Source organism: Dermochelys coriacea, chromosome 7 (assembly GCF_009764565.3).
Source record: "Dermochelys coriacea isolate rDerCor1 chromosome 7, rDerCor1.pri.v4, whole genome shotgun sequence".
Lineage (NCBI taxonomy): Eukaryota > Metazoa > Chordata > Testudines > Dermochelyidae > Dermochelys > Dermochelys coriacea.
The window spans coordinates 114,643,447-114,669,080 of NC_050074.1; the positions used below are offsets into that span (position 1 = coordinate 114,643,447).

General features: G+C 45.3%; 1 protein-coding gene across 1 annotated transcript in view; it reads right to left on the reverse strand.

Moving 5' to 3' along the window:
• The window catches only part of VWA2 (von Willebrand factor A domain containing 2), a 71,011-nt gene that overhangs the window by 33,696 nt on the left and 11,681 nt on the right, over positions 1-25,634 (reverse strand). The window contains 3 exon segments of the mRNA XM_043519378.1: positions 5,163-5,189; positions 5,192-5,236; positions 17,138-17,198. Coding sequence (XP_043375313.1) covers positions 5,163-5,189; positions 5,192-5,236; positions 17,138-17,198 — 133 coding nt within the window.

Genomic DNA, 25,634 nt, shown 5'->3' on the forward strand with positions numbered 1-25,634 from the left:
CAGATGACAACAGAATTCAGTGAGCCAGGTTTACAGGAGAGGAAAAAAAAAAAAGGAACGTTCAGCTGATCATCAGCTGGATTTGCCTGGGTCAGACAGTTAGAGTGGGGCCGAGCTAAGGAGAAAGCAGGGGGCCAAGCTGAGCTGGGAGCTGAGCTGTGCCAGTTCCAGAGAGAGCAGATCCTGTCCTGAGAGCAGAGCTGCAGCCCCAGAGCCAGAGGCACAGGCCAGAGAGAGCAGAGCTGCAGCAACCAGAGCCAGAAGGTCCCAGAAAAAGCAGCCCACGAAGCAGGTCAGTGCTCAGAGCAGAGTCACAGAAGCAGCCTGCAGAGCAGACCTTCCTGGAGCAGAGCTGTAGCAACCAGAGGCAGAGGGGGCCAAAGAAGCAGCCCAGGGAGCTGGAGGCAGAGCAGCAGCAGTGCAGAGACAGAGTGGTGGAGCTGGGGCTGGAGCAGTCTGGAGCTGGGTGCGGTGAGCAGCTGGGGAGACCGAGGGGGGATCCGGGCAGCGGGCTCCCAGCACAGGGAGACCCCTCAGCCAAGAGGCTCTGCAGGCCAGGCTTGGATCGTAACCCTGACAGGGCGGGTGTGACACGGGAAGAAGGGTCCTACCCCTTGGAGCCTGAGAGCGTGTGGCCACCACCAGAGCGAGTGTCCAACCCACAGCATCACTGCAGCACAGCCAGGGCCTGAGAAGAAGGCCTGGGACTTACAAGGAACAGACTGTGAACTGCCCTGACATCCCAGAGACACTGTTTGTGATGTTCCCTGCCACCGAGCGGGGTGATGTGTTTCCTTTAACCTTTCCCATTTTTCCTTATTCTTTTAAAAATTAATTGTTGATTAAATAACTTACATATAAGTTAAAGCAAATGCAATGGTCAGTGGGTCAGAGAAGTGCCCAGTGCAGAGAGAGTACCCCGGAGTGGGGACACCCTAGCCCCTGTCCTACGTGACCACAGCAGGGTTGGGGGTCAAGCCCCTGGGAATCCTGGGCCCAGCCTTGTTGGGGTTACAAGGACTCTGCCAGACAGGAGAGTGGAAGGGGAGCCCTCAAGGGCAGGGAGGCCACTGGGTAAAGGAAGTGGGAGCGAAGACTTGGATCCTTTATCTGGGGTAGTGCAGAAGCCAGGGAAGTTCCCCCACAATAGCGGGACTATTCCCCCGCTTACACAAATGTTGCAATATATTAGCAAAAATAAAGACATTTCAAAGAAGTCAACAACTTTTCAACACAAAGGAAATCTATTTGACTGAAAAAATTTTAAATTATCTCTTAAAAAAATTGGTGTGGGGGGGTAACTCTCATCTATGCCGAGAGAAAGTAGGGTTTTGGGTGGTGGGAGAACAGGTGGTAAAAAAACCAAACAAATCATCTTCCAGCCACCTGATCCTGAGGCTCGAAGGAGCCAAAACAGCCCCAGATATATCTTAGAGCAGCTCTTAATAAGCATGTGGTCAACTTTAGGCATGTGGTCATGTGACCCAGCCCACTGACTTCAAATAGCACTGCTTAAAATTAAGCACATTCATAAGTGCTTTCCTGGATTGGAGTGTTCAGCATTTTGCAGCCCTATGTGAGATATGTCAAACAAAAAACAAGTTACAGAACTTCTCCCCAACACCACCAACACACCAACACACACGCACACAGAACTTGCAACATATCTAGTGGCCAGTTGAATCAGACACATTTTGTCTCTGGAGAAAGCAGAAAGCCTTTTTTCAAACGCGCTATTTAAAAAAAAAAAACCAAAACACAAACTATCTGATCAGCTCTGAGGCTCTGACTAGATCTGCCTAGCTTCAGGCTGCACTGGGATGATGTCCTGGTGTCACCTAAGCATGCTGAAAAATGTTTGCTCAGTATTACTAGCTGCTGTGAGTGTCTGTGCCAAGGTGGAAGCTGATGGTTTTCACTGACAAAGATTAAACTGGTTACAGAGTAGCAGCCATGTTAGTCTGTATTCGCAAAAAGAAAAGGAGGACTTGTGGCACCTTAGAGACTAAAATTTATTTGAGCTTAAGCTTTCATGAGCTAAGGTGCCACAAGTACTCCTTTTCTTTTAAAGATTAGAATCATAGAATCATAGAATCATAGAATATCAGGGTTGGAAGGGACCCCAGAAGGTCATCTAGTCCAACCCCCTGCTCAAAGCAGGACCAAGTCCCAGTTAAATCATCCCAGCTAGGGCTTTGACCTAGCTTTAGCTTTTGGCTTTAACCTGAGGCTCCCTTTTCAGTCTCTGCAGAGACACTCAAACCAAAACACTTCCCTGGAATTTGGGAAAAAGCTGGGTAATAGGAAAGAGGACACGTCCCTGAAGTTGGCAGAGCAGCCACAAATTCTTACAGTTTTCCAGCAGCCTGTCACAATCACGACATTCAGCTCAGGAAGCAAGGCATCGCATCGCTGCATAGGGGACGCTGGTTTGGAAGCAACCTTAGAAGTTTCACTCCTCAAAGCAGGGGAGTGGAATTATCCTAAGGAAGCATGGCTACATAGTGGCTACAGAGAAATGGATGGAAAACCAAAAGGGCACTTCCTACCCCTCATGCAAACTTTCTCCCACCCTGTAATTTCCAAGAGATGAAATGGTAATCTTGGCATAACCATGGCCTCCCACTGAGCTAGAACTGATAAGCAACTACTATAACAGCTTGCACATACTGACATCCTTCAGCTGAGGATCTGAAAGTACTTTACAATGGTGAATTGGTTAAGCCTAGAGATATGTTTAGTGTTTCCAAAAATCAACCTGTATTATAATGCCAGATTGCTTCAGATTCTCTGGCCTTCAGTTTACCTGTGATCTTCACAGGCTCCTACTGGGAATCGATTATCTAAATCCCTTAAAATTAGTGTTTTGTCCAAGATCACACAGCAAGTCAGCAGCAGAGCCGAGAACAGAATCCAGAAACTCCTGACTCCTAGTCTCTCGTCTAGCAGTAACTACTCAAACATGCTCTGTCCTGACATACATGTGAATAGTTGCTCCTCTGCCAGGTAACACCAGGAAAAATTTTAAGAGGGGGGGAAAAAAAATTTCACTGCGTCCTTAATGTCAGTGATATGTTCAGAGAAAATTTTAAAGACCCCCTGCAGCATTTTGTAAGACCAACTTTGAGGGAAATGTCAGAAAGCATTAATTACAGAAGAAGGTGTAAAGGGTGTTCCAGCAGATAACTGGTGTTCTTTTTAATGGCCAGCTATAAAAAGCATTTGTGGCCAGTGCCCCGCCCATCCCCCACTAGTCACTTCATCTTCCCAGACACAGTTTATCATCACATTTTTTCATGTCCTAGTAGTGAGAAGTTTTATAATTAGGATTTTCTAATGCCAGATTATAAAGGATTTAAAGGTTTTAAAGCTTCCTTCTGGGTCACCGGGTTTGTATACGGTAGCCTCATTCTCTCAGAAGTCCATTCCAAGCCTCAATCGGGCTGGACACCAAAATTTAGACAACAGTTCCACAGTACAGACAAGCTATAGCAGGCACACGTGCCTCGTTGCTAGTGCTGTTCGCACTTCAGCAGCTCTGCCTCCATGTTTGAAATCAAAGCACTGAGACCCACCAGTGAGGTGGCGGAACTATGACTTCATTGGTCATGATCTGCTCTGCATGAGTATTCACACAGCCCAGATTAAACTCCAAAAATCTTGTCCTAACCCGTACTGAGGTCAGTGACAAACCCAGTAAGGATCTCTGGAGACTCTTCTGTCTTACTGGGGGAAAGATCTGGAAGAGATGTCCCCATGACGTTACAAAGCCTCCCAGAACACGCTAGGAACTTCAGTAACCATATGAATAGCATTACTGCTCTATATCCTAACACCAGATATGGATATTAAGTTAATGCAGGTAACATCTTTAGGGAACACCATGGCCGCCGGCATGTTATAAGCATGAGTAACATACCGATCAAGAGTAACAATGCACAGTGTATTACTGCAGAATAAAGCCCCTCTCATTTTTGGTTTTCCTTGTGCTCGTGCATTCCCAATTTGGTCCAGGCACTGTCAGTTGCTGCACTAGTATTGCCTAGGAACACAACCCCGGGCTGCAGCGTATACATCTTGTATGATAGAGAGATAGCTCCAACATGCATGCCTCATCTTATCAATTGTTTTTTCTCTTGCTGACCAAAACTAGGTCCTCCTGGACTGCTGTTTCTACAGCTGTGACAGGACTTAAAATGAATGCGAAGGAAGGAAAATAAACATACAGCAATGAGGAGAAAGTCTCTGTTCTATCAGTCCGTTAAGTCTATAAGATGATAAGGATGAAGTGTGTGTTACAGACAAGTTCAAAACCAGTCAGGTCCTGGCCAACAGGAGCTTACCTTTAAGTTGGACAATGGACACTGGAAAATGAAGGTTACAGTAAAAGATCATGCAATATAATTTTGTAACATACACCTCTATCTGACTATCGAGGTACTTAATATGATCCCCATCACCACGGCCACAAATAATAACAAATTGATTCTCACAACACCACTCTGTGGGGAAGCATCATCACCATCGCACACACGGGGAACTGAGATGACGTGATTTACCATAGATCACCCAGGAAGTCTGTGACAGAACCTGGAACAGAACTCAGGTCTTCTGAGTTACTGTACAGTACCTTAACTATAAGACCATCCTGGCTCAGACTATCCTGTTGGTTCCTCTGTTAAACACATAACTAGGGTGACCAGATAGCAACTATGAAAAAACGGGACGGGGGTGGGGGACAATAGGTGCCTATATAAGAAAAAGTCCCCAAAAATGAGACCGTCCCTATAAAAATGGGACATCGGTCACCACTAACACTTAACTAACTTGAACGAGGGGTTAATATGACTGAAATATTACCTTTAGGTTTGACGGGAACAAATTTAGGGCAAGAAGGCTGAAGTGATGGAACAGAAGCCAACTGAAATAAACGAGCCTCAAATCTGAAGGAGTAGATGGAGGTGCTGGTGAACATAGCATCTGGGAGAGTTTTCCGGCATGGGGACACAGATGTAAGGATCCATTAGTGGGAGGGGAGTTAGCAGGGTAGAGGGTGAGTGGAAAAGTAAGGGGAGAGCTGATGTAGGCAGCAGCAGAGCCAGGCAAAGCCTTGAAGGTGAGGATTAGGAGTTTGAATTTCTCATTTATAAACACAAACTTACGTTGGCCAGCAGCAGAAATCTTGACATTGTCTCCTGGTTGGCATGAAGTTCTTGTAGACCCCATGTGAGCAGCACTGTGGGATCAAATATATATTAACCCATTAATCTGATTATTTCTAAACTATTTAAAAATACTTCTGCAGGGCATTCATTCATGCTAGTGCCACGGACACCGACAAAAATGTAATTAAAGTGGGTGGGTAGGACTGGTAAAGAATTTGCAAAAACAATGTTTCTTGGGGTTCTAATTTACTCTCTGAAATGTGCCAAGTTTACAACTCAAAATATTGTCTAACTAGGGTTGCCAACTCAGACTGGGATCTAAAAAATCAAGTAGTATTTTGATTCCTGTATCCTCAGCAGGAACAGGGAACAAGCTGAGATCATCAGAACTCTGTTCCACAGAAGGAGCATAGCAGGATGCACTAATCAAATAGGGGGATTTTTTAGTCAGTAGTGCTAGGAGATAGGATTGTGAAGTAAAAGACACAGCTGACGTCTTATGTCAACAAGCCAGTGTACAGTGCCACTTTTCTGACTGCTACAACACACCTTACATTTGGTGGATGTCTAGGCTTTATTTGATTTATAGATTCATATATTCTAAGGCCAGAAGGGACCATTACGATAATCTAGTCTGACCTCTTGTATACCACAGTTCACAGAACTTCCCCAAAATAATTCCTAGAGCAGAGTTTTCAGAAAAACATCCAACCTTGATTTAAAAAATGGTTAGTGATGGAGAATCCACCACAGCCTGTGGTAAATTGTTCCAAAGGTTAATTGCTCTCATCCTTTAAAATGTACGCATTATTTCCAATCTTAATTTGTCTAGCTTCAATTCCTAGCTACTGGATCACGTTAAGGCCTTTCTCTGCTACACTGAAAAGCCCATTATTAAATGTTTGTTCCCTATGTAGGTACTTATAGACTGTAATTAAGTCATCCCTTAACCTTCTCTTTGTTAAAATAACTAGATTAAATTCTTTAAGTCTATCACTACAAGGCACGTTTTCTAATCCTTTAATCATTCTCATGACTCTTCCCTGAACACTGCAATATACCAATATCCTTCTTGAACTATGGACACCAGAACTGGAAACAGTAGTTCAGCAGTGGTTGCACCAGTGCCAAATACAGAGGTAAAATAACCTCTCTACTCCTATTTGAAATTCCCTTTATGCATTCCAGGATTTCATTAGCTCTTCTGGCCACAGTATCACACAGGGAGCTCATGTTCAGCTGATTATCCACCACAACTGCAAAATCTCTTCCAGAGTCACTGATTCCCAAAATAAATCCCCATTCTGTAAGTATGGCCTACATTCTTTGTTCCTAGATTTATATATTTGCATTTAGCCATATTAAAACGCATATTGTTTGCTTGAGCCCAGAGATCCATATTGCTCTGAATCAGTGACCTGTCCTCTTCATTATTTACTATTCCCCCAATTTTTGGGTCATCTGCAAACTTTATCAGTCATGATTTTATGTTTTCTTCCAGGTCATTGATAAAAATGTTAAATAGACTAGGGTCAATAACTGATCTCTGGGGGACTCCACTGGAAACCTACCCCATCACTGACTATTTCCCATTTACAATTACATTGAGACCTCTCAGTTAACCAGTTTTTACTCTACTTAACATGTGCCATGTTTTTTATTTGTTCTAGTTTTTTTTCAATCAAAATGTCATGCGGTACCAAATCAAACGTCTTAAAGAAGTCTGCATATGTTACGTCAACACTATGACCAGTTTGGCTGATTAAAGGTAATCTCATCAAAAAAGAGAAAGTTAGTTTAATAGGATCTGTTTCCCATAAATCCATGTTGATTTGCATTAATTACATATACACTTCTTTGTTCTTTATTAATTGAGTCCCATATCATCTGCTCCATTATCTTTGCTGGGATTGATGTCATGCTGATAGGCCTATAATTACCTGGGCCACTCCGCTTACCCTTTTTAGAAACTGGCACATTAGCTTTCCTCCAGTCTTCTGGAACTTCCCCAGTGCTCCAAGAGTTATTGAAAACCAACATAGCTGGTCGAGTAGCTCCACTGGACCATTACTTTTAAAATTCTGGGATGCAACATATCTGGACCTGCTGATTTTAAAATGTCTAACTTCAGTAGCTTCTGTTTAACATCCTACAGAGCTACTGTTGGAATGGAAAGTATTCTCTCATCACCATATGATGAGGCTACCTAATCTGTGTCTTCCTCAAATTCAGAATAGAAATATCTATTGAACGCTTTTCCGTCTTATTATTGATAGCTACCATTTCCATCTAATCATGGACCATTATCAGACTCTGTTTCTAATGTATTAAAAAAACTCCTTATTATCCTCAGCTCTGGAGGCCATAGATTTCTCCTTGTGTCCCTTGACTTCCCTTATCAATTTTCTGCAATTCCTACCTTCTAATTTGTATTCATTACTATCAACTTCTCCTTTCTTCAATTTGTAATATATTATTTTTTAATTTTTTTTTTATAGCTGGCTTCATTTCCCCTCTAAACCAAGTCCTTTTTTAAACCAGCACAGTCTTCTTCCTCGATTATGGTGGCATTGTGGCTTTTGGGGCATCTAGTAAGGTGTTCTGAAATGATTCCCAATTATTGTTCATATTTTTCTAGTTCTTCCTCCCAGCTGACTGGGCTCATAGTTGTTTTCCGCTTTGTGAAATTGGCCCTATTACAACAGCAAGTGTATAGATTACTGGTCTGGCCTTCGTTCTGCTTGCACGTTATAAGTGTGATCAAGTCACAATCTCTTGTACCTAAGCTACCATTAATTTGTAGTTCTGTGATCAGTTCCTCTTTATCTGTTAGGACAAGGTCTAAAAGAGAATTCCGCCATATGGCAAAGAGACAGAGACTTAAGAGTGGGGTGCTTCTCCGTGCAGGACAGGGGGGCTAACCACTGACACATCTGAGAAGGATTTGCCGGAGGGACTTGGTCCAACCTGAAGTGCTGACAAACCTCACAAGAAGGGGTGATATCCAACTGGGTGCGTCTCAGGACCTTTGTTTTGTTTTCAGAGACCTGTAACTCTCGAGTGCTTTCAGAGCAAAGTTTCTGTGGGTAAGAAATTCCTTTGCTAAGGTAGTATTCCCAGCTTTCCTGGCCATGTCTCCAAAGAGATGAAACTAGAAGTCCAGAAGCCATAGCCTATGTGGACCTCTAGGAGTGAGTACGTATTAGCAACTGCAGGGCTTCAAGAGGTTCCAGACACTGATTTCAGCATCTAGGGGCTGGGCAGTAGTGCCTCATGTCCAAAGAAGAGGGTAGACAAGATGTCTGAACCTGCCCTATAGTCCAGAGCTAGAAATAGTGATTACACTCTATCCAGAGCAATGGGCTCAAAAGTACTGAGACCTCTCGTTTGGGTCCACTCACAACAGCCTGATGCCTGGACAGTGGGGGACTAGCCAGGCTGTAACATAGCATTTGTATGAACTCTGCAGCCCAGTCATACATTGGCAGCTATTGCCATCTACATTTGCACTCACTGCTTAACAGAAAGCATCCATCCCTTTTCTACTGCCTCCCTCCTAGCCCCAACTGTGAATATTTAAGGATAGTAAAATTCTCCCCCGTATTGAGAGCCACCGCAAAAGACCATATACCACTTAGAGACCACTTGAACCTTCAAAATGGGGCTCAAGCAGTGCAGAAGAGTCAACCCTCTATAGCAGAGGTTCTCATTCAGGTGGTCTGCAGATAGTTCTCTCTAAGGTGCAAGCCTGGGTGACCACACACAAGAGAATGAAGGGCGTGTGGCTCCACTAATTAGGTGCCTGGACCCTGGAAAAGATGCACATGTAAGGTGAGGTGGTGGCCTTGGGGACAGAGGGTAGGTGGCAGGGGGCAGTGGGATAAGAAGAAGGGGTGGGGGGGAATCTGAGATGTTCAGGACTGCAGTGACTAGCTCCAGGGCTGCGGCTACCAGGGAGAGACGGCCCTCCTTCCCAGCTCAGCCCTGTGGCGGGGAAAGAGACCCCCTTCCCTTCCCAGCCCAGCTCAGGGCTGCCATGGTGGGGGTGGGGAGAGAGAGACCTCCCTCCTTGCCAGCCCCAGCTCTGGGGCTGCCGCGGCAGGGGAGAGAGGGAGAGTCCGTCTCTCCCCCGCCACGGTAGCCCCCCACTGGGGCTGGGAAAGAGGGAGGTCTTTCCCTCTCTCCACCTGCAGCGCAGCCCCCTGCTGGGGCTGGGAAGGAGTGGTGTGAGAACCCCCTCTCCTTCCCAGCCCAGCTCGGTGGCTGCCATAGCAGGGGAGACCCCCCCTTCTTCTCAGCCCCAACTCGGGGGCTGCTGCGGTGGTGGAGAGAGGGCACATCCATCGCATTAGAAAGATAAGACTACTGATATTAAATATGAGTTGTGCGCTTTTATCTGTAGAACCAAAAAAAAAAAGTTAATTAAGGTTTTTTTATATAGCATTTTTATCCAAAGCGCTTTACAATAGATAGCTAACGGTACAAACAAATTTGGAAAGATCATTAAGTGGTCCGCCGAGACCCTCAGCAATTTCAAGTGGTCCGCAAGAAAAAAAAGTTTGAGAACCACTGCCCTATACTATACAGATTTCATGGGGGAGACCAGCATTTCTCAAATTGGGGGTCCTGACCCAAAAGGAAGTTGTGGAGGGGGTCAGAAAATTATTTTAGGGGGGTTTGCGGTACTGCGATCCTTAGTTCTGCGCTTCTTTCAGAGCTGGGTGGCCAGAGCGTGGCAGCTGCTGACTGACAGCCTAGCTCTGCAAACAGCAGCGCAGAAGTAAGGGTGGCATCCTTACTTCTGTGCTGCTGCTGGCGGTGGTGCCGTCTTCGGAGCTGGGCTCCCGGTCAGCAGCCACCGCGCTCCAGCTGCCCGGCTCTGAAGGCAGCGCCACCACTAGTAGCAGCGCAGAAGTAAGGGTAACAGTACCTGCACCCCCCCCCCCACCAATAACCTTGTGATCCCTCCCCAAACTCCTTTTTGGGTCAGGATTCCTGCAATTACAGTACTGTGAAATTTCAGATTTAAATAGCTGAAATCATGAAGTTTACGATTTTTAAAATTCCACAATCCTGAAATTGACCAGAATGGACCGTGAATTTAGTAGGGCCCTACTCATAACATACAAACACAGAGTATAACTTGTTCCTGATGACCTGCCTCGTTAGTGCTGCTAGAGACTGAGTCCAGGCGTAGGAATATTTATCACTGTGCTCATATTCACATCAGCATGACATGCCATTGTAGGCAAGACCAAGATGTCTATATCCCTGTGGCTTCCCAGCCAGGATGAAAACGCTGCTCCTACTCCCAGAGATGGGACAGGCTTATTGCAGGGTGGATTCTCATGAACAGGATGGTTAGTAACACATTGCCCTTTCCCCTTTGTGTCTGGAAGATCCTACAGCTGCAAAGTGTCATTAGCTAATGTCTGGCTTTACTAGGTGCACTGCTTCAGTGGTTCCCAACCAGGGGCCTGGGTCCCCGGGGGACTGCGAGCAGGTTTCAGGGGGTCTGCCAAGCAGGGCCGGCATTATAGATTCATAGATACTAAGGTCAGAAGGGACCACTCTGATCATCTAGTCCGACCTCCTGCACAGCGCAGGCCACAGAATGTCACCCACCACTCCTATGAAAAACCTCACCCATGTCTGAGCTATTGAAGTCCTCAATTAGACATGCTGGGGCTTAGGGCAGAAAGACGAAGCCCCACTGCTTGGTGCTGAAGCCAGAGGCTCTGAGCCCTGCCAGCTGGGGCTGAAGCTGAAGCCTGAGCAACTTAGCTTTGCAGGGCACCCTGTGGCATGGGGCCCAGGAAATTGCCCTGCTTGCTACTCCCTAACACTGGTCCTGGCTTTTATATGCAGAAAAACAGTTGTGACACAGTTGGGCCACGGAGTTTTTTTATAGCTTGGTGGGGGGGGGGGAGGGAGGCTCAGAAAGAAAAAGGTTGAGAACCCCTGCACTAGTTAATAAGCTATAGGGCTGGAAGTGATACTAAGAGAAAACTCTTCCCAGCCCAGTCATGAAAGGATCCAGAAGATCAAAAGCATGTCTCCCCAGGAACAAACTTGAATATGCATTTCAATATCAGGGTTTTTAATTAAAATTGGCATTTCTGAGGCTCCTGCTGGGGACAGCTATGTTGCAGAAGTGACATTTCTGACACTTAACAGCATGGCAGGCCTAGTGTATGTTAGAGACTGTAAATCTATTACTAACTTGCCATTGGTCTGATTTATCAACCAGAAGAAATGCTTCCATGATTAAATACTACTTGAAATTATTAAAAGCCTAATCTCCCATCTGCAGGTGCGGCTCCATGACTTCAATAGTACTGCACCTGATGCTATCTGGGGCCAGATCCTCAGCTGGTGTAAAACAGTAGGCAAAATTACACTACTTGGGTGATTTGGTCCCTGAGTCTGAACCAGACCCTGACCCTACCATAGCGTTTTAGTATTGCTAATCCAGTATTACAATCAGGATGGGGACTTCTTCTGAAGTCACATCAAGAAGACTGGACTTCTGAAGGCAAGTCACACTGCCCGCATCACAAACAACGTCCCTGTTTCACATGCTGTCTGCTGTGCTACCCCAGGTTTGGGGGATTTTTGGAAGGCCCAGCCCAAGGGAATCTTTCCCTCCAATGGGTGCTGGATCCAGCCCTAAATTCTATATTCAAGTAACTCTGATCTCCACGGAAGATGTCCATAACTCCCGACATATACAGAGCACTGACTCCCAAAGTCTTGTCCCAGCCTCCACTGGGGCTTGCATAACAGGGATGAATAATTCAGGGGAACGTCTCTACCTAGAGACTGATCTTGAAAACACTTAATACCAGGTGCAGTGCTTAATACCAGCTTTTTGTTCTGTTTTTGTACAGCGCCCAGCACAAAGGGGTCCATGACTAAGGTTTCTAAGCTCTACAGTAACACACAATAATATTCCTGTGAGTAGTTGTTTTGCAGTCAAGCAAGAGTTCAAATTCCATTGAAGCCAATGGCTCACTCACAGTGACATCCAGTAATGAGAGTTGTTCACAGGATTGAATCCTTCATTTTGTGCCAAAATTCATGACTAACAACCAACCTGATGGGGCTCTTTCACGGGCACTGATCTGCCACCAGACTCAGAAGTAACCAATGTAATTTAAAAAACCCACCCTTTTTTTTATTTTGTACATGCCATTAAGAGTACTAGTTTCTTAAGGACACTGGGGCTGATCCAGTGGCCACTGAATAAACGGAAAGGCTCCCATTGAGCTTCCCTGGGCTTTGGGTCTGGACCATTGCACTATGCTTGCACTGCGATGGTACTCGTGCATAAGTTTGACGCTTCAGTGCTGCAGTAAAGCTCTAGAACATGCTTGAAGAACTGCATAATGGATGCAGCAAAAGCTTAGAGACTGCTGCAGGTTCAACCTGCTGCTGGAGAGCATTGCAGCAAGGCACCTCCTCTCAGTCTGCCGCACATGGTCAATTCCCTCCTCTCAACTTCCTGGCAACCTTTTCCCTTCTCACTGTTAAGGTATGTGAAGTACCTCAGACAGAGATTGGATGATTTTTCCTCCGACTGCTGAAGAGACCCCATCACGGCAGTCTGAGAAAAGTGCAGCTGAACATGTATTATACCCAGAAGATCTGGCAAGAACAGTAGCTGCCCATTTGACTAAGATTGTGCAGCATCCTTTCATTGGTTGGGATTGCAATCTGAGGTTCTGTTTAGACTCACAGCTGCCACTTGGAGTTCAGGCAACAGCTACAGCCAGGTGGCTTTTCTGTGGCAGCGTTGATTGGACGCAAATCTTGTTACTGTCATCTGTGCCTTTGTCATGTGATCACAAAACACGTGTGCTTGGCGTTGCCCACTCTTGCCAGTGTACTGTGAATAATGCAATTTTGGCCCTGCTAGAGCTAATCTGAGTGGAGAAACTCCAGCCTTCAAAATTTTTGGACTGCCAGGCGGGGTGGAGAACAACTGATTGGCTGCCTTCTCAACTTCTCCGCCTCCTGGGGAATAGCAGCCTATCAGAGCTGCTGCAAAAGTTCTACTTCCCACCCCTCAGAAGCTGAGAGAAGTTTTTGGATAAAGGAAGGTGGAGAGGGAGCAGCCAACACCATTTTCACAAAAGGGAAGGAGGAAGCAGAAAGAGCCCAGAAGCTCAGGCCAGCTCCCCCTTCTACCCCTTCTGAAAAATGGGTTGACTCCTCTTCGTTCCTCTCCTCTGGAAGCCATTTATTTTTATTTCTACAAACTTGGAAGCACTCAGAGCTGGTGTTTCTGTGATGATATTTGGCAATTCCAAAGGAAAGGAAGTGGAGATATTCCAGCCACAGACAAGATGTTCTTCAAAAGGAAAGTTTGGCAAGTCACGTTGTTCTCGTATGGCTCAGCTGGTTGGACTACTCATAACAAATATGTTTACACTGAAAATAAAATCTGATCTACTTACTCAGCCTTCCTGTGCTTAAATTGTCACAGAAAAAGCCAGGATATCTATTGATCTTCTTTGTGATTGCTTCAGATAGAAATTCTTTCAAAACCTCACCGATGGATTCGCAACAAAATTTTAAATGTGGTTTTAGTTGCTTTTTTACATGTCACTGCGTGCTTATGCACAAAGAAAAAGCAGTGTGAGTATGAGTGAGACATTGGTCAAAAGAAAAGGAGTACTTGTGGCACCTTAGAGACTAACAAATTTATTTGAGCATAAGCTTTCGTGAGCTACAGCTCACTTCATCGGATGCATTTGGTGGAAAATACAGTGGGGAGATTTATATACACACACACAGAGAACATGAAACAATGGGTTTTATCATACACACTGTAAGGAGAGTGATCACTTAAGATGAGCCATCACCAGCAGCGGGGGGGGGGGGAAAGGAGGAAAACCTTTCATGGTGACAAGCAAGGTAGGCTATTTCCAGCAGTTAACAAGAACATCTTAGGAACGGTGGGGGGTGGAGAAATAACATGGGGAATAGTTTTACTTTGTGTAGTGACTCATCCATTCCCAGTCTCTATTCAAGCCTAAGTAATTGTATCCAGTTTGCAAATTAATTCCAATTCAGCAGTCTCTCGTTGGAGTCTGTTTTTGAAGCTTTTTTGTTGAAGGATAGCCCTCAGGTCTGTAATCGAGTGACTGGAGAGATTGAAGTGTTCTCTGACTGGTTTTGAATGTTATAATTCTTGACGTCTGATTTGTGTCCATTTATTCTTTACGTAGAGACTGTCCAGTTTGACCAATGTACATGGCAGAGGGGCATGGCTGGCACATGATGGCATATATAACATTGGTAGATGCGCAGGTGAACGAGCCTCTGATAGGGCTTAATCACATCAGCCACACTATGATGGTGTCCCCTGAATAGATATGTGGACAGAGTTGGCAACGGGCTTTGTTGCAAGGATAGGTTCCTGGGTTAGTGGTTCTGTTGTGTGGTTGCTGGTGAGTATTTTGCTTCAGGTTGGGGGGCTGTCTGTAAGCAAGGACTGGCCTGTCTCCCAAGATCTGTGAGAGTGATGGGTCATCCTTCAGGATAGGTTGTAGATCCTTGATAATGCGTTGGAGAGGTTTTAGTTGGGGGCTGAAGGTGATGGCTAGTGGCGTTCTGTTGTTTTCTTTGTTGGGCCTGTCCTGTAGTAGGTGACTTCTGGGTACTCTTCTGGCTCTGTCAATCTGTTTTTTCACTTCAGCAGGTGGGTATTGTAGTTGTAGGAATGTATGATAGAGATCTTGTAGGTGTTTGTCTCTGTCTGAGGGGTTGGAGCAAATGCGGTTATATCGTAGAGCTTGGCTGTAGACAATGGATCGTGTGGTATGATCTGGATGAAAGCTAGAGGCATGTAGGTAGGAATAGCAGTCAGTAGGTTTCCAATATAGGGTGGTGTTTATGTGACCATCGCGTATTAGCACCGTAGTGTCCAGGAAGTGGATCTCTTGTGTGGACTGGTCCAGGCTGAGGTTGATGGTGGGATGGAAATTGTTAAAATCCTGGTGGAATTCCTCAAGGGCTTCTTTTCCATGGGTCCAGATGATGAAGATGTCATCAATGTAGCGCAAGTAGAGTAGGGGCATTAGGAGACAAGAGCTGAGGAAGCGTTGTTCTAAGTCAGCCATAAAAATGTTGGCATACTGTGGGGCCATGCAGGCACCCATCGCAGTTCCGCTGATTTGAAGATATACATTGTCCCCAAATGTGAAATAGTTATGGATGAGGACAAAGTCACAAAGTTCAGCCACCAGGTTAGCCGTGACATTATCAGGGATACTGTTCTTGACGGCTTGTAGTCCATCTTTGTGTGGTGTGTTGGTGTAGAGGGCTTCTACATCCATAGTGGCCAGGATGGTGTTTTCAGGAAGATCACCGATGGATTGTAGTTTCTAAGGAAGTCAGTGGTGTCTCGAAGATAGCTCGGAGTGCTGGTAGAGTAGGGCCTGAGGAGGGAGTCTACATAGCCAGACAATCCTGCTGTCAGGGTGCCAATGCCTGAGATGATGGGGCGTCCAGGATTTCCAGGTTTATGGATCTTGGGTAGCAGATAGAATACCCCAGGTCGGGGTTCTAGGGGTGTGTCTGTGCGGATTTGTTCTTGTGCTTTTTCAGGGAGTTTCTTGAGCAAATGCTATAGTTTCTTTTGGTAACTCTCAATACGATCAGAGGGTAATGGCTTGTAGAAAGTGGTGTTGGAGAGCTGCCTAGTAGCCTCTTGTTCATATTCCGACCTATTCATCATGACGATAGCCTACCTTGCTTGTCACCATGAAAGGTTTTCCTCCTTCCCCCCCCCCGCTGCTGGTGATGGCTCATCTTAAGTGATCACTCTCCTTACAGTGTGTATGATAAAACCCATTGTTTCATGTTCTCTGTGTGTGTATATAAATCTCCCCACTGTATTTTCCACCAAATGCATCCGATGAAGTGAGCTGCAGCTCATGAAAGCTTATGCTCAAATAAATTTGTTAGTCTCTAAGGTGCCACAAGTACGCCTTTTCTTTTTTGCGAATACAGACTAACACGGCTGCTACTTTGAAACCAGACATTGGTCAGGGATTAGATCAGAAATTAAGCTTCAGATTAGGGAGTGACATGCCTTTATCTCTTCATAACACATGCAGGGACATATGGACTGGGTATTCTGAAAGGTATTTTGCCATCTTCATACACTGAAACCCCAGTTAGTTAATTAAGGGCCATTTGCAAAAAGGAAAAGGCAGGAGGGGTGTAATGCAAAGGAGTATTTTGCACAGAAATGAAGCTTCGGGTTGGGGAGTAGCATGTACTGGTCTCTTCATAACAGTTTAACGGAGATGAGTACATGTCACTTGTGGTGACCCAAGAGGTAATTGTGGTGTAACATATGCCAGCAGCAAAAATAAAGTTTCAGGTCAGGGGGTAGCATCTCCAAGATACTTTAGTGTATTCTAACAGTTGCAAGGAGGTGTCATTGGGGGTACTGTGTCATTTACAGTCAGTCAAACTCAGGTCCTTATTCAAGGAAGATGCATGTGTGTGGGAGGTGTAATGTGTGGCAGCATTTTGTGCAGGAAAAAAAACTGGATCATGGCGTGCTATTTCCCAGCTACCTCAGAAAAGTTCGATGCTCACAGGACACATCACCCAGGGGACCTTGAGGAGTATCTTTTACACATCCTCAAATCCCAGTTACTTATTCGAATTCAGAGGAGATTGCATTACAGGGGGTGCTTGCCACTCAGAAATGTGTATTCTTATAACATTACTATATTTTGGTATAAAAGTCAAAATCAACCTCTTGTATTTCTGTGAAATGCTTAAAAGTTTATATTTACACAGATGATGTATTTATTCTTTTTAAAAAAATCAGCCTTTCAACATCGGAATAAGAACACAACTTCAACCTCATTGCCACAGCTGAAGTAAATAGGGACATCCGAGCCTGAGCCCCTTTGGTATGAAAAGACAAATGTTAAAATAAAATGTACCTTGGGCACAGAGGAAAATGCAGATGGAGTCAAATGGCAGTAACAGGCTCATGGTGACAAACTGAAATTTAAAAAGAAAGGAACAAACATTAAATTTTCATGAACTTCATAAAATACATCCTTAAGTTGTAACTTTCACTGAGGAGATGGATTCCATTCCTTTACAGCTGTCCAACATCGCCACTTGAGAAAGTTTGTTTGCCCCAACTCTTCTCTAGCACAGTGTGAAAGAAGATCTCTTAGCCAAAACATATCACCCTTCTGGGGGGAGTTTTCAGGAGGGGAGCACAGAGGAATCAGACATAAGAGTCAACTAGTCAGAAATTTCAAGATACAAAGGAGGAAATGAGGTCCTAGGTCCTGAAGACAAATTCTCTCACTGCATGGAGGATGCTCTTTGGTTTGCATTGCAAGTGTCAGTCCTAAGAAAGACTAATGGCATGGAACATGGAGACTAATTCATCTTACGTATAAGATGAAGTGCTGGGAGCTAAGACACTGGAGTTCATTCCCAGCTATGACACCCATGTATGTCTACACTGCAAAGAAAAACCCATGGCACCGAGTCTGAGCCTGGGTCAATTGACTCGGGCTTCCAGGGCCCAAGTTCTGAGGCTAAAAAAAAAAAGCAGAGTTGATGTTCCTGCTCAGGGTGAAGCCTGGGCTCTGAAACCCAGGGACGGTCTCAGGGCACAGGCTCCAGCCCAAGCAGGAACATCTACACTGCTAGTTTTAGCCTCAAGGCCCCATCACACAAGCCTGAGTCAACTGACCCAGGCTCAGATTCAGCGCCACAGGTTTTTCCTTGCAGTGTAGACGTATCCTTAGTGCCAAGGTACCCGAATCTCACTGAAACCAGACTGAGGCACCAAATCTGTTTTGATGCTTTTGAAAATCCCACTAGGTGCCTAAGATGCATCTTTAAGCCCCTAATCCATTTGGAAATCTGGCCCTAAAATCCTATGTGACCTTGGGTAAGTCCCTGCACCTTTCTGTGCCTCAGTTTCCCCATACACAGAGTGGAATACTGCAATAAGACTCCGCAGTCTACATTCATTGATGTCGAGACCCTTGGTAGTGGTATTCCAGAAGCGCTAAGTGTTATCATTATCCAACCTACGGGTGTCATGGAAAAGGGATTCCCTTATCAAGTGAGGTATGCAAGAACCTTCTATCATTTGAATGACAGACTCTGTGTTCTCCCACATAACCTCAGGTTGAGTTACATTTGTAAGTGGGAGCACATCCAATTGACAGCTGGAGGAACAAAAAGGGTCCGATTATCATCCTCATTGCCAGGAGGTGCAAATACAAAAACAAAACTCACCCTTTACACACACACTATTTAGAGTCTCCAGAAACACTAACCTCATTACAAAGGCAAGCACTGACCCTAACCTCTCACATCCCACAAGCTCATGACCTGACCACAGCTTTATTACCTAGCATTCCTAAACAGACCTGTAAACAAAAAAAGGTCTCAGAAGGCACAAAGTGGTTAATTAGCTCTGTCATGATTAACTATACTTCGCAGTAAGCAGAGGCCTGCGTTTATACAATGGGTGATGAGAAAAGGACTAAAACCTTTTATTGAGGGTTACCCAACAGCAACATACCAAGTTTACAAAATGACTCGGCTAGGATAACACCAGAAAAAAAAAAAAACCTGGGAGAGAGACAGCAGAAAGATCACACCTTTGCAACTGATGGAATATTGTTTTTTCTCTCCTTAGAATTGATCGTCATGGGAATAGCAAGGGCCAGAAGAGGAGACGTGGAGAAGAAGGGGCATCACTTGGTGCATTGGAGGGCAAAGGATCTTCTGGGGGTTGGATGTTCTGCCCCCTTCTTAGTCAAACTCATAATACTCAACCTTTCACCAAAGATCTCAAAATGTTTGATAAAGTTTTGAAACCAATGGCAAGCGGTGTCTACTTTAACAATGAAAACTCTCTCAAGAGTTCTGACTGTACTGCTGGTAACTAACCATCTCTAGACAGCATAGGCCTGTATTCTAATTCAAGGCTCCCCACAACATGTGGAGGATCCTAAGCAACGCAAGACAAGCAGGGCTCCTTGCAGCTCTCTCTGGCCCTTGGTATGGAGACCCAACTTCTGCTTACCCAAAGCTGGCCACTGCAAAACAGCGAGGGAAGAGATTGTAGGAAAAGATCCCTAGTGTGGTGCCCTGCTACCCAGTGACACTGTATCACAAAGGGACAAGGAGTGAAAAGAGGGTCATGATCTTGGCAGCACTAGTATTGGAATCATCTATTACTGTCAGCTGCTGGACAGTTGGCAGTTCTCTTGCGTGCAGGGTAAAAATGCATCTACCCAGGTAGCACAGGTATGAGGCTACCACTGTTCTTTACGTAGATTTCTAGTTGACTACATTTAGTGTTGCAGGAATGTAAATCTCAGATCCAAATGCAATGGCTCAATCACAGAGGTTGAGCGGATGGCAAAAGCCTTTACATATTTTAGCCTGGATACTTGCTTTTGCTGAAGTAAATAAACTAACATCAACATTTAGCTCCATTTGTAAACACTGTCCTTTTGGTGGTAGATCTTGCCTTCCTAGCAGCTGGGAGGGAGCGGGTACAGTACACACCCTAGTGGGGTCACATGCAGGTTGAAATGGTTAAGATTCCAAACTGATATATAACCCCATGAAGACAAAGATATAAACAAAGGGCATGTCAAATATCAGTTGGTTTTACCATTCGTCAGCTTTAAACCCATCACTTATCAGAGCCAGAGGGAATGCAGGACTTTGACCTTAAGTGATAGATGACTGCAGATTGGCTTCGGATGCCACCATCACTATTGCAACAAAGCTCTGGCTGAGCCAGTCACTGAGCCCAGATCTCCTTTCACCCCAGTCCACAAAACCATCTTTTGTCCTCCATCACTTATTTGGTCCATCTTATTGAAACTAAATGGGACAGTGTCTTCTTACATGTTTGTACAACAACTAGCTCAATGGGGCTCTGGTCTCACTTGAGGGCCCTGGGCGCTACAGCAATACAACTAATAGCTGTACTAAGTGTCTTATCTGAAGGACCTCACTAATGGAGGACCAGGTAACCAAGGTCTGCCATTACTGTAGGCTTCTTCCACTAGGCAGTGATAGCCACATCCTGAAAGTCTGTCCTAATCAATCATCATCTCCATAGCTGTCTGGGAACTGTCAAATACATTGACAGGTTTCAGAGTAGCAGCCATGTTAGTCTGTATTCGCAAAAAGAAAAGGAGTACTTGTGGCACCTTAGAGACTAACAAATTTATTTGAGCATAAGCTTTCGTGAGCTTTTCGGATCCGATGAAGTGAGCTGTAGCTCACGAAAGCTTATGCTCTAATAAATTTGTTAGTCTCTAAGGTGCCACAAGTACTCCTTTTCTTTTTTCAGATAAAGGAAATAGCTACCTAGGCAGGGATTGACTTGTGAAGCAAAATGATGTTCTTAGAATCAGCTTCAAGATCATCAGCTACTGGTCAGTGATAGCATGGTGGTTGTTTTTGTGATGGGAACACCTGGTCTGTAGGAGCTGGACTGAGAGGAACTTTTTTTCTTTTTGTAAGGAAATTTTGTTTTGTTTAAATGCAAACACAAAATTAGCTTGTTGAATGATTGCTGCAAATTAGAACTAGCCAAGAGCTCAGCAAGAGTAAAAACCAAAAATCAGGACTTGACATTTAAATGGATAATGAGAATATCCACAGTAGGATAGTAACATTATGTGTGCACATACACAAGAAGTTTGTAGGGATATAAACCTTCATGCCTAAGGGCATAAGGCACCCTCTAATTGACAAGGAGGATTAGGAAAGGAACCTCTCTTCTGGGCAGGTTATTCCATAATTGCTCACTTCAGGATTCTTGCACCTTCCCCCAGAATGTCTCATACCAGCCACTGTCAAAGGAAGGATCAGAAACTACATGGATTGTTGTAGAATACATGGGCTAAAGGTATTAACATAACCCCAGTCACTGTCCAAAATTAAACAGTGTTAAACAAGGTTCGGGGTTTGGTATACAAACCTCAGCCTGCTTAGAACCCTGAAGCACCATTAAACATCCTTGTAACCTTTTATTAAAGATGAAGAAAAGAAGGAAAAACATTTTAAGCATTTGAAATGTAAAGTATTAAATAAGGCATTCATATTAACAGCATCCTTTGTTCCCTTTCCCTTTGGCCAAAGAGTGTTTTGGCCAAAAAGCCTCCCGTGTTTGTCAGTCTCTTAGATCAGGGGTGGCCAAACATTTTGGCCTGAGGGCAACATGGGGGTTCCAAAACTGTATGGAGGGCTTGGTAGGGAAGGCTGTGCCTCCCCAAACAGCCTGGTCCCCTCCCCCTTCCTGCCCCGATTGCCCCCCCTCAGAACTCCCAACCCATCTAACCCCCCCCTGCTCCTTGTCCCATATCCGCCCCCTCCTGGGACCCCCTGCTCCTAACCGCCCCCCCATGACCCCATCCCCTATCCAACCCCCACCCCCACAGCCCCTTTCGGAGTGCGGCCCTGCGAACACAGGCGAAGGACTCAGGAGGAGCAGGGGCAGCCATGCTGCTGGAGAGAAGCAGCGGTTTCCCCTTCTCTCCAGCCAGCTGCGCGGCCGCCCGGTGCTCCTCCCGAGTCCTCCGCCCGTGTTCGCCGCACTCCCGCCACCCGCACCGCCTGCCTGCTCCCCTGAGGCTGCAGGTGAGCCTCCCTCCCTGTTCTCCCCTGCCCCCGCAGTGCAGCCCCCTCCCACAGGGGTGCACCCACGCTGAGCTGCCTGGGTGCCCGGCCCTGGGGCCCCCTGTTGCGCGCCTGGAGCCAGCCACACCACCTCGCTGCCCGGCAGGAGGTCACCGCCCAGAGCGCTGGTGGCGCAGCACGCTGAGGCTGCGGGGGAGGGGAGACAGCGGGGGGGCTGGACGGGGGCGAGCCTCCCCGGCTCGGGGCTCCAGGGCCGGGCAGGACAGACCCGCGGGCCGGATATGGCCCACGGGCTGTAGTTTACCCCCCTCTGTCTTAGATAGTATCAGAGGTACTACCACCTCCTTTTGCAGAAAAAGAGAAGTTAGTAGAGAGGGGCTGGAGCTGTTGTTGTTAAAATCTGATCCTGGTTTCATCCCAGGTAGTGTTTGGGATTCAGCTGGAGCCAGCAGAGGTGGCAGCATCATCTGGGTCCCTCTCTTTGCCCCTTCTCTGGTCAGGACATCTCTCAGGATCAGCACGTCGAAGGCCTAGGGTCCCAGGAGACGGTGGGGGTGGCAGCTGAGCGACGTAATTATACTGACACAAATGTGTAGTCGACCGGACTCAGACTCGCACGGTTACATTCTGTCAAATACAACCGGAGGCGGGCTCAGGAGCCCCAGATTCCCATGGAGCTTTGCGTGTGCTTTGAACATTGGCTGGTTTCCACCCCAGAAGTGTCTGCGTTTCAGCGATTGATAACCTCTCTGTACTCCGCACTTCCCTCCCAGGAGGGGTGGGAGTACAGTTGGTTGGGAAAAGGGTCTAGTATCTACTGCACACAAAAACAAAAATGTTTTTTTGGAGAAAAAAATCAAAATATGGAAAAAATAACAAATGTTTCATCTTCTTTGACAGGAAAAAAAAAATCAAGGTTTTCTGCAGAAATTAGACACTTGCCACCAACATTTTCATTTTCCCAAAACCCCACTTTTCCATCAAAAAAACAGTTCTGACAGCAATTTTTTGGCCAGCCCCAACAGTGAGTCTAGTTAATGTTTGCAAAAGTGCTTTTGAGTCCCTGGAGAGAGAGAGAGGCCCTAGAATGAAAAGTGGAATTGCAGAATTAAAGTTAATACTACCCCATTGCTAATCATACCCAGCATTTCTCTAGTGCTGCTCATGATGCTCAGAGTGCTTTACAAACATCGTCTAATGCCTTGGTTCTCAACCAAGGGTACACAGAGGTCTTCCAGGGGGTACACCAATTCATCTAGATATTTGCCTAGTTTTACAACGGGCTACATAAAAAGCACCAGCGAAGTCAGTACAAACTAACATTTCATTACAGACAATGACTTGTTGATACTGCTCTATAGACTATACACTGAAAAGTATAATATTTACATTCCACTTGATTTATTTTATAATTATATGATAAAAATGGCAACGTAAGCAATTTTTCAGTAGTAGTGTGCTGTGACACTCTTGTATCTCTAGGTCTGATTTTGTAAGCAAGTATTGTAGTTTTTAAGTGAGATGAAACTTGGGGGTACGCAAGACAAATCAGACTCCGGAAAGGGGTACAGTATTCTGGAAAGGTTGAGAGCCACTGATGCAATGAATCCTCCCTGCCGCATGTGGTGTTGCCAAATTAGCAAACCCAAAGTATGTTTAAATAAAAGAAAGTAAACACAAACCATTACTTCACTAAGGAAGTTGTTGTGTCCCTCAGTAGCTTCCAGCCCCAGTACATGCCAGGAAGGTAAGATTATGGTTTGTTCTTCCCCAAGGGCATGATTACTTCAAGTTAATTCCAAAGCATACGTAACTTAACAACCATGGAAAACTAGGACAAGACCCTACTTGCTACCAGATGTGACAGGTGTGGTGGGGAGGGAGAGAGGATATTCCAGGTTGCTTCAGTACAGATACAGACAAAGATGTTTCAATGACACTGTCCTACCTCAGGTTTAAATGAATTAATTCTCCAGTGTCCAGCCTGATTCTTGCTGGGAGAAAATGAACTTGAAAAACAACTCATGGGCTCAGCAGCAGTTTGTCAGCAAATGCTGGTCAATGTCAGCTCCAAGATTAGCATCAGTCAAACAACCTCAGACAGCATGTTCATAGGCACTGACTCTGTGGGTGCTCTGGGACTGGAGCACCCACAGGGGAAAATTAGTGGGTGCTCTGAATCCACCGGCAGCAAAGCTCCCCTCCCTGCCCACCTCACCTCCTCCCCTGACCACGCCGCATCCCCACTCCTCTGCCTATCTCCCAGTGCATAGCAAGCTCCGGGAGTGAGGGGGAAGGAGCAGGAATCTGGGGCGCTCAAGGGGAAGCAGGGAAGAGGCAGGGCCAAGGTGGGGATTTGGGGAAAGAGTTATAAATAGGGGCAGGGAGGGGCGCCAATGGGTGTGTTGGCTTGGGAAGTGAGTGGGAGCAAAGGGCCTTTAGTTTTTCTTCCCTGGTGTAAAAACAGTTTATGGTCAGGGTTTCAAAACTGTATGCATACAATCCTATGTACACATGCTGCAGGATTAGATAAGAACTGGTCATTTGCACACAGATACCAAACTGGTGCTTACAGTTATGGGAATCAAGTACACAAATTAAGTGTGCAATGTTTTGGAAAATCCAACCCATTGAATTTGTAAAGGGTTTTTTCCCAGGTGTCTTTTGTCACATGTAAAATATTTAAATGTCCTTTTTATAACAAGTGAACCAAAACCAAACCCTGGATCCAAAATCATCAACACTGTGCGGAAGTGGATCTAGAACCAGATTCCAATTTCAGAGCTGAACTTAGGCTGAACCAAATGGATCCAAGACCCAGGGAAAATGCAGACCTGGAATGCATAACTTGAGCAGGCATTTCTGTGAGATGGAGAAAAATATAGCTTACAGTTAATGTAACCTACTGCTGATTTTTTTCTGAAATAGCATGGTCATTATGGGGTACTATGGGAAATCAGACTTGGGTATTTTATTAAGTTCACCATTACTACAATGTTGGCCAGATGCTTAATACTGTGCACTGTTTTATTGCAAACTCACCGTCTGAGTCTGAGGAATCAGTTCAGAGGCATGAAGAGGCTTATTTGAAGGTGCCAGCCAGTAGCTTTAATTAATTACCACCTATTCTTAGCTTGGCTCACAACAAAAAGAGCTGGCTTACCTCAAAGCCTCCTGGATCTATTTATAGAATGAGAGAAAAAGATTATGTTGTTTTTATTCAAACCATTTTATGGTTTATTTGGACATGCTTATTGTTCACTTCCTGTCCAAAACAGTTATATAGCATGGTTGCAAACTGTCAAGTAACTACCAGGGCTCCACCCTAAACCAAACTAGATTTCCATGGATGGGATATTATGTTGCTGATTCATTCCAGGCATTGTTTTTTTTTAAAGGAATGCAACATTTGGCCTGAGTAAGAAGTAACCCAGCAGCCCAGTGCAGCCAAAAACACAGATTTTTTGTAGGTTGAAGTCTTCTTTCAAATGCAGATTTGACTTCCAAGATAAAACCAAACAGTCGATCTCTATTCCATTAGGTTTTTGGCTGACACAAAACAGCTGCTTATTCTGATCCTTTCAATTCCTCTGGATTAATCCCCCCCACCAGCACACACACACGTTCCCTTCTGAAATTTTAAGATCCTATTTTCCTGGGAGCGTGTGGGGGTGGGATGAATACCACATTAGCTTCATAGAAACAAAAACCCTCAGACAAAAGACACAAATGCATGCGTTTCCTTTTGTTGGCAGCTTCCAACCCCAGATTTAGCTTGCTCACGACAGGCAACGA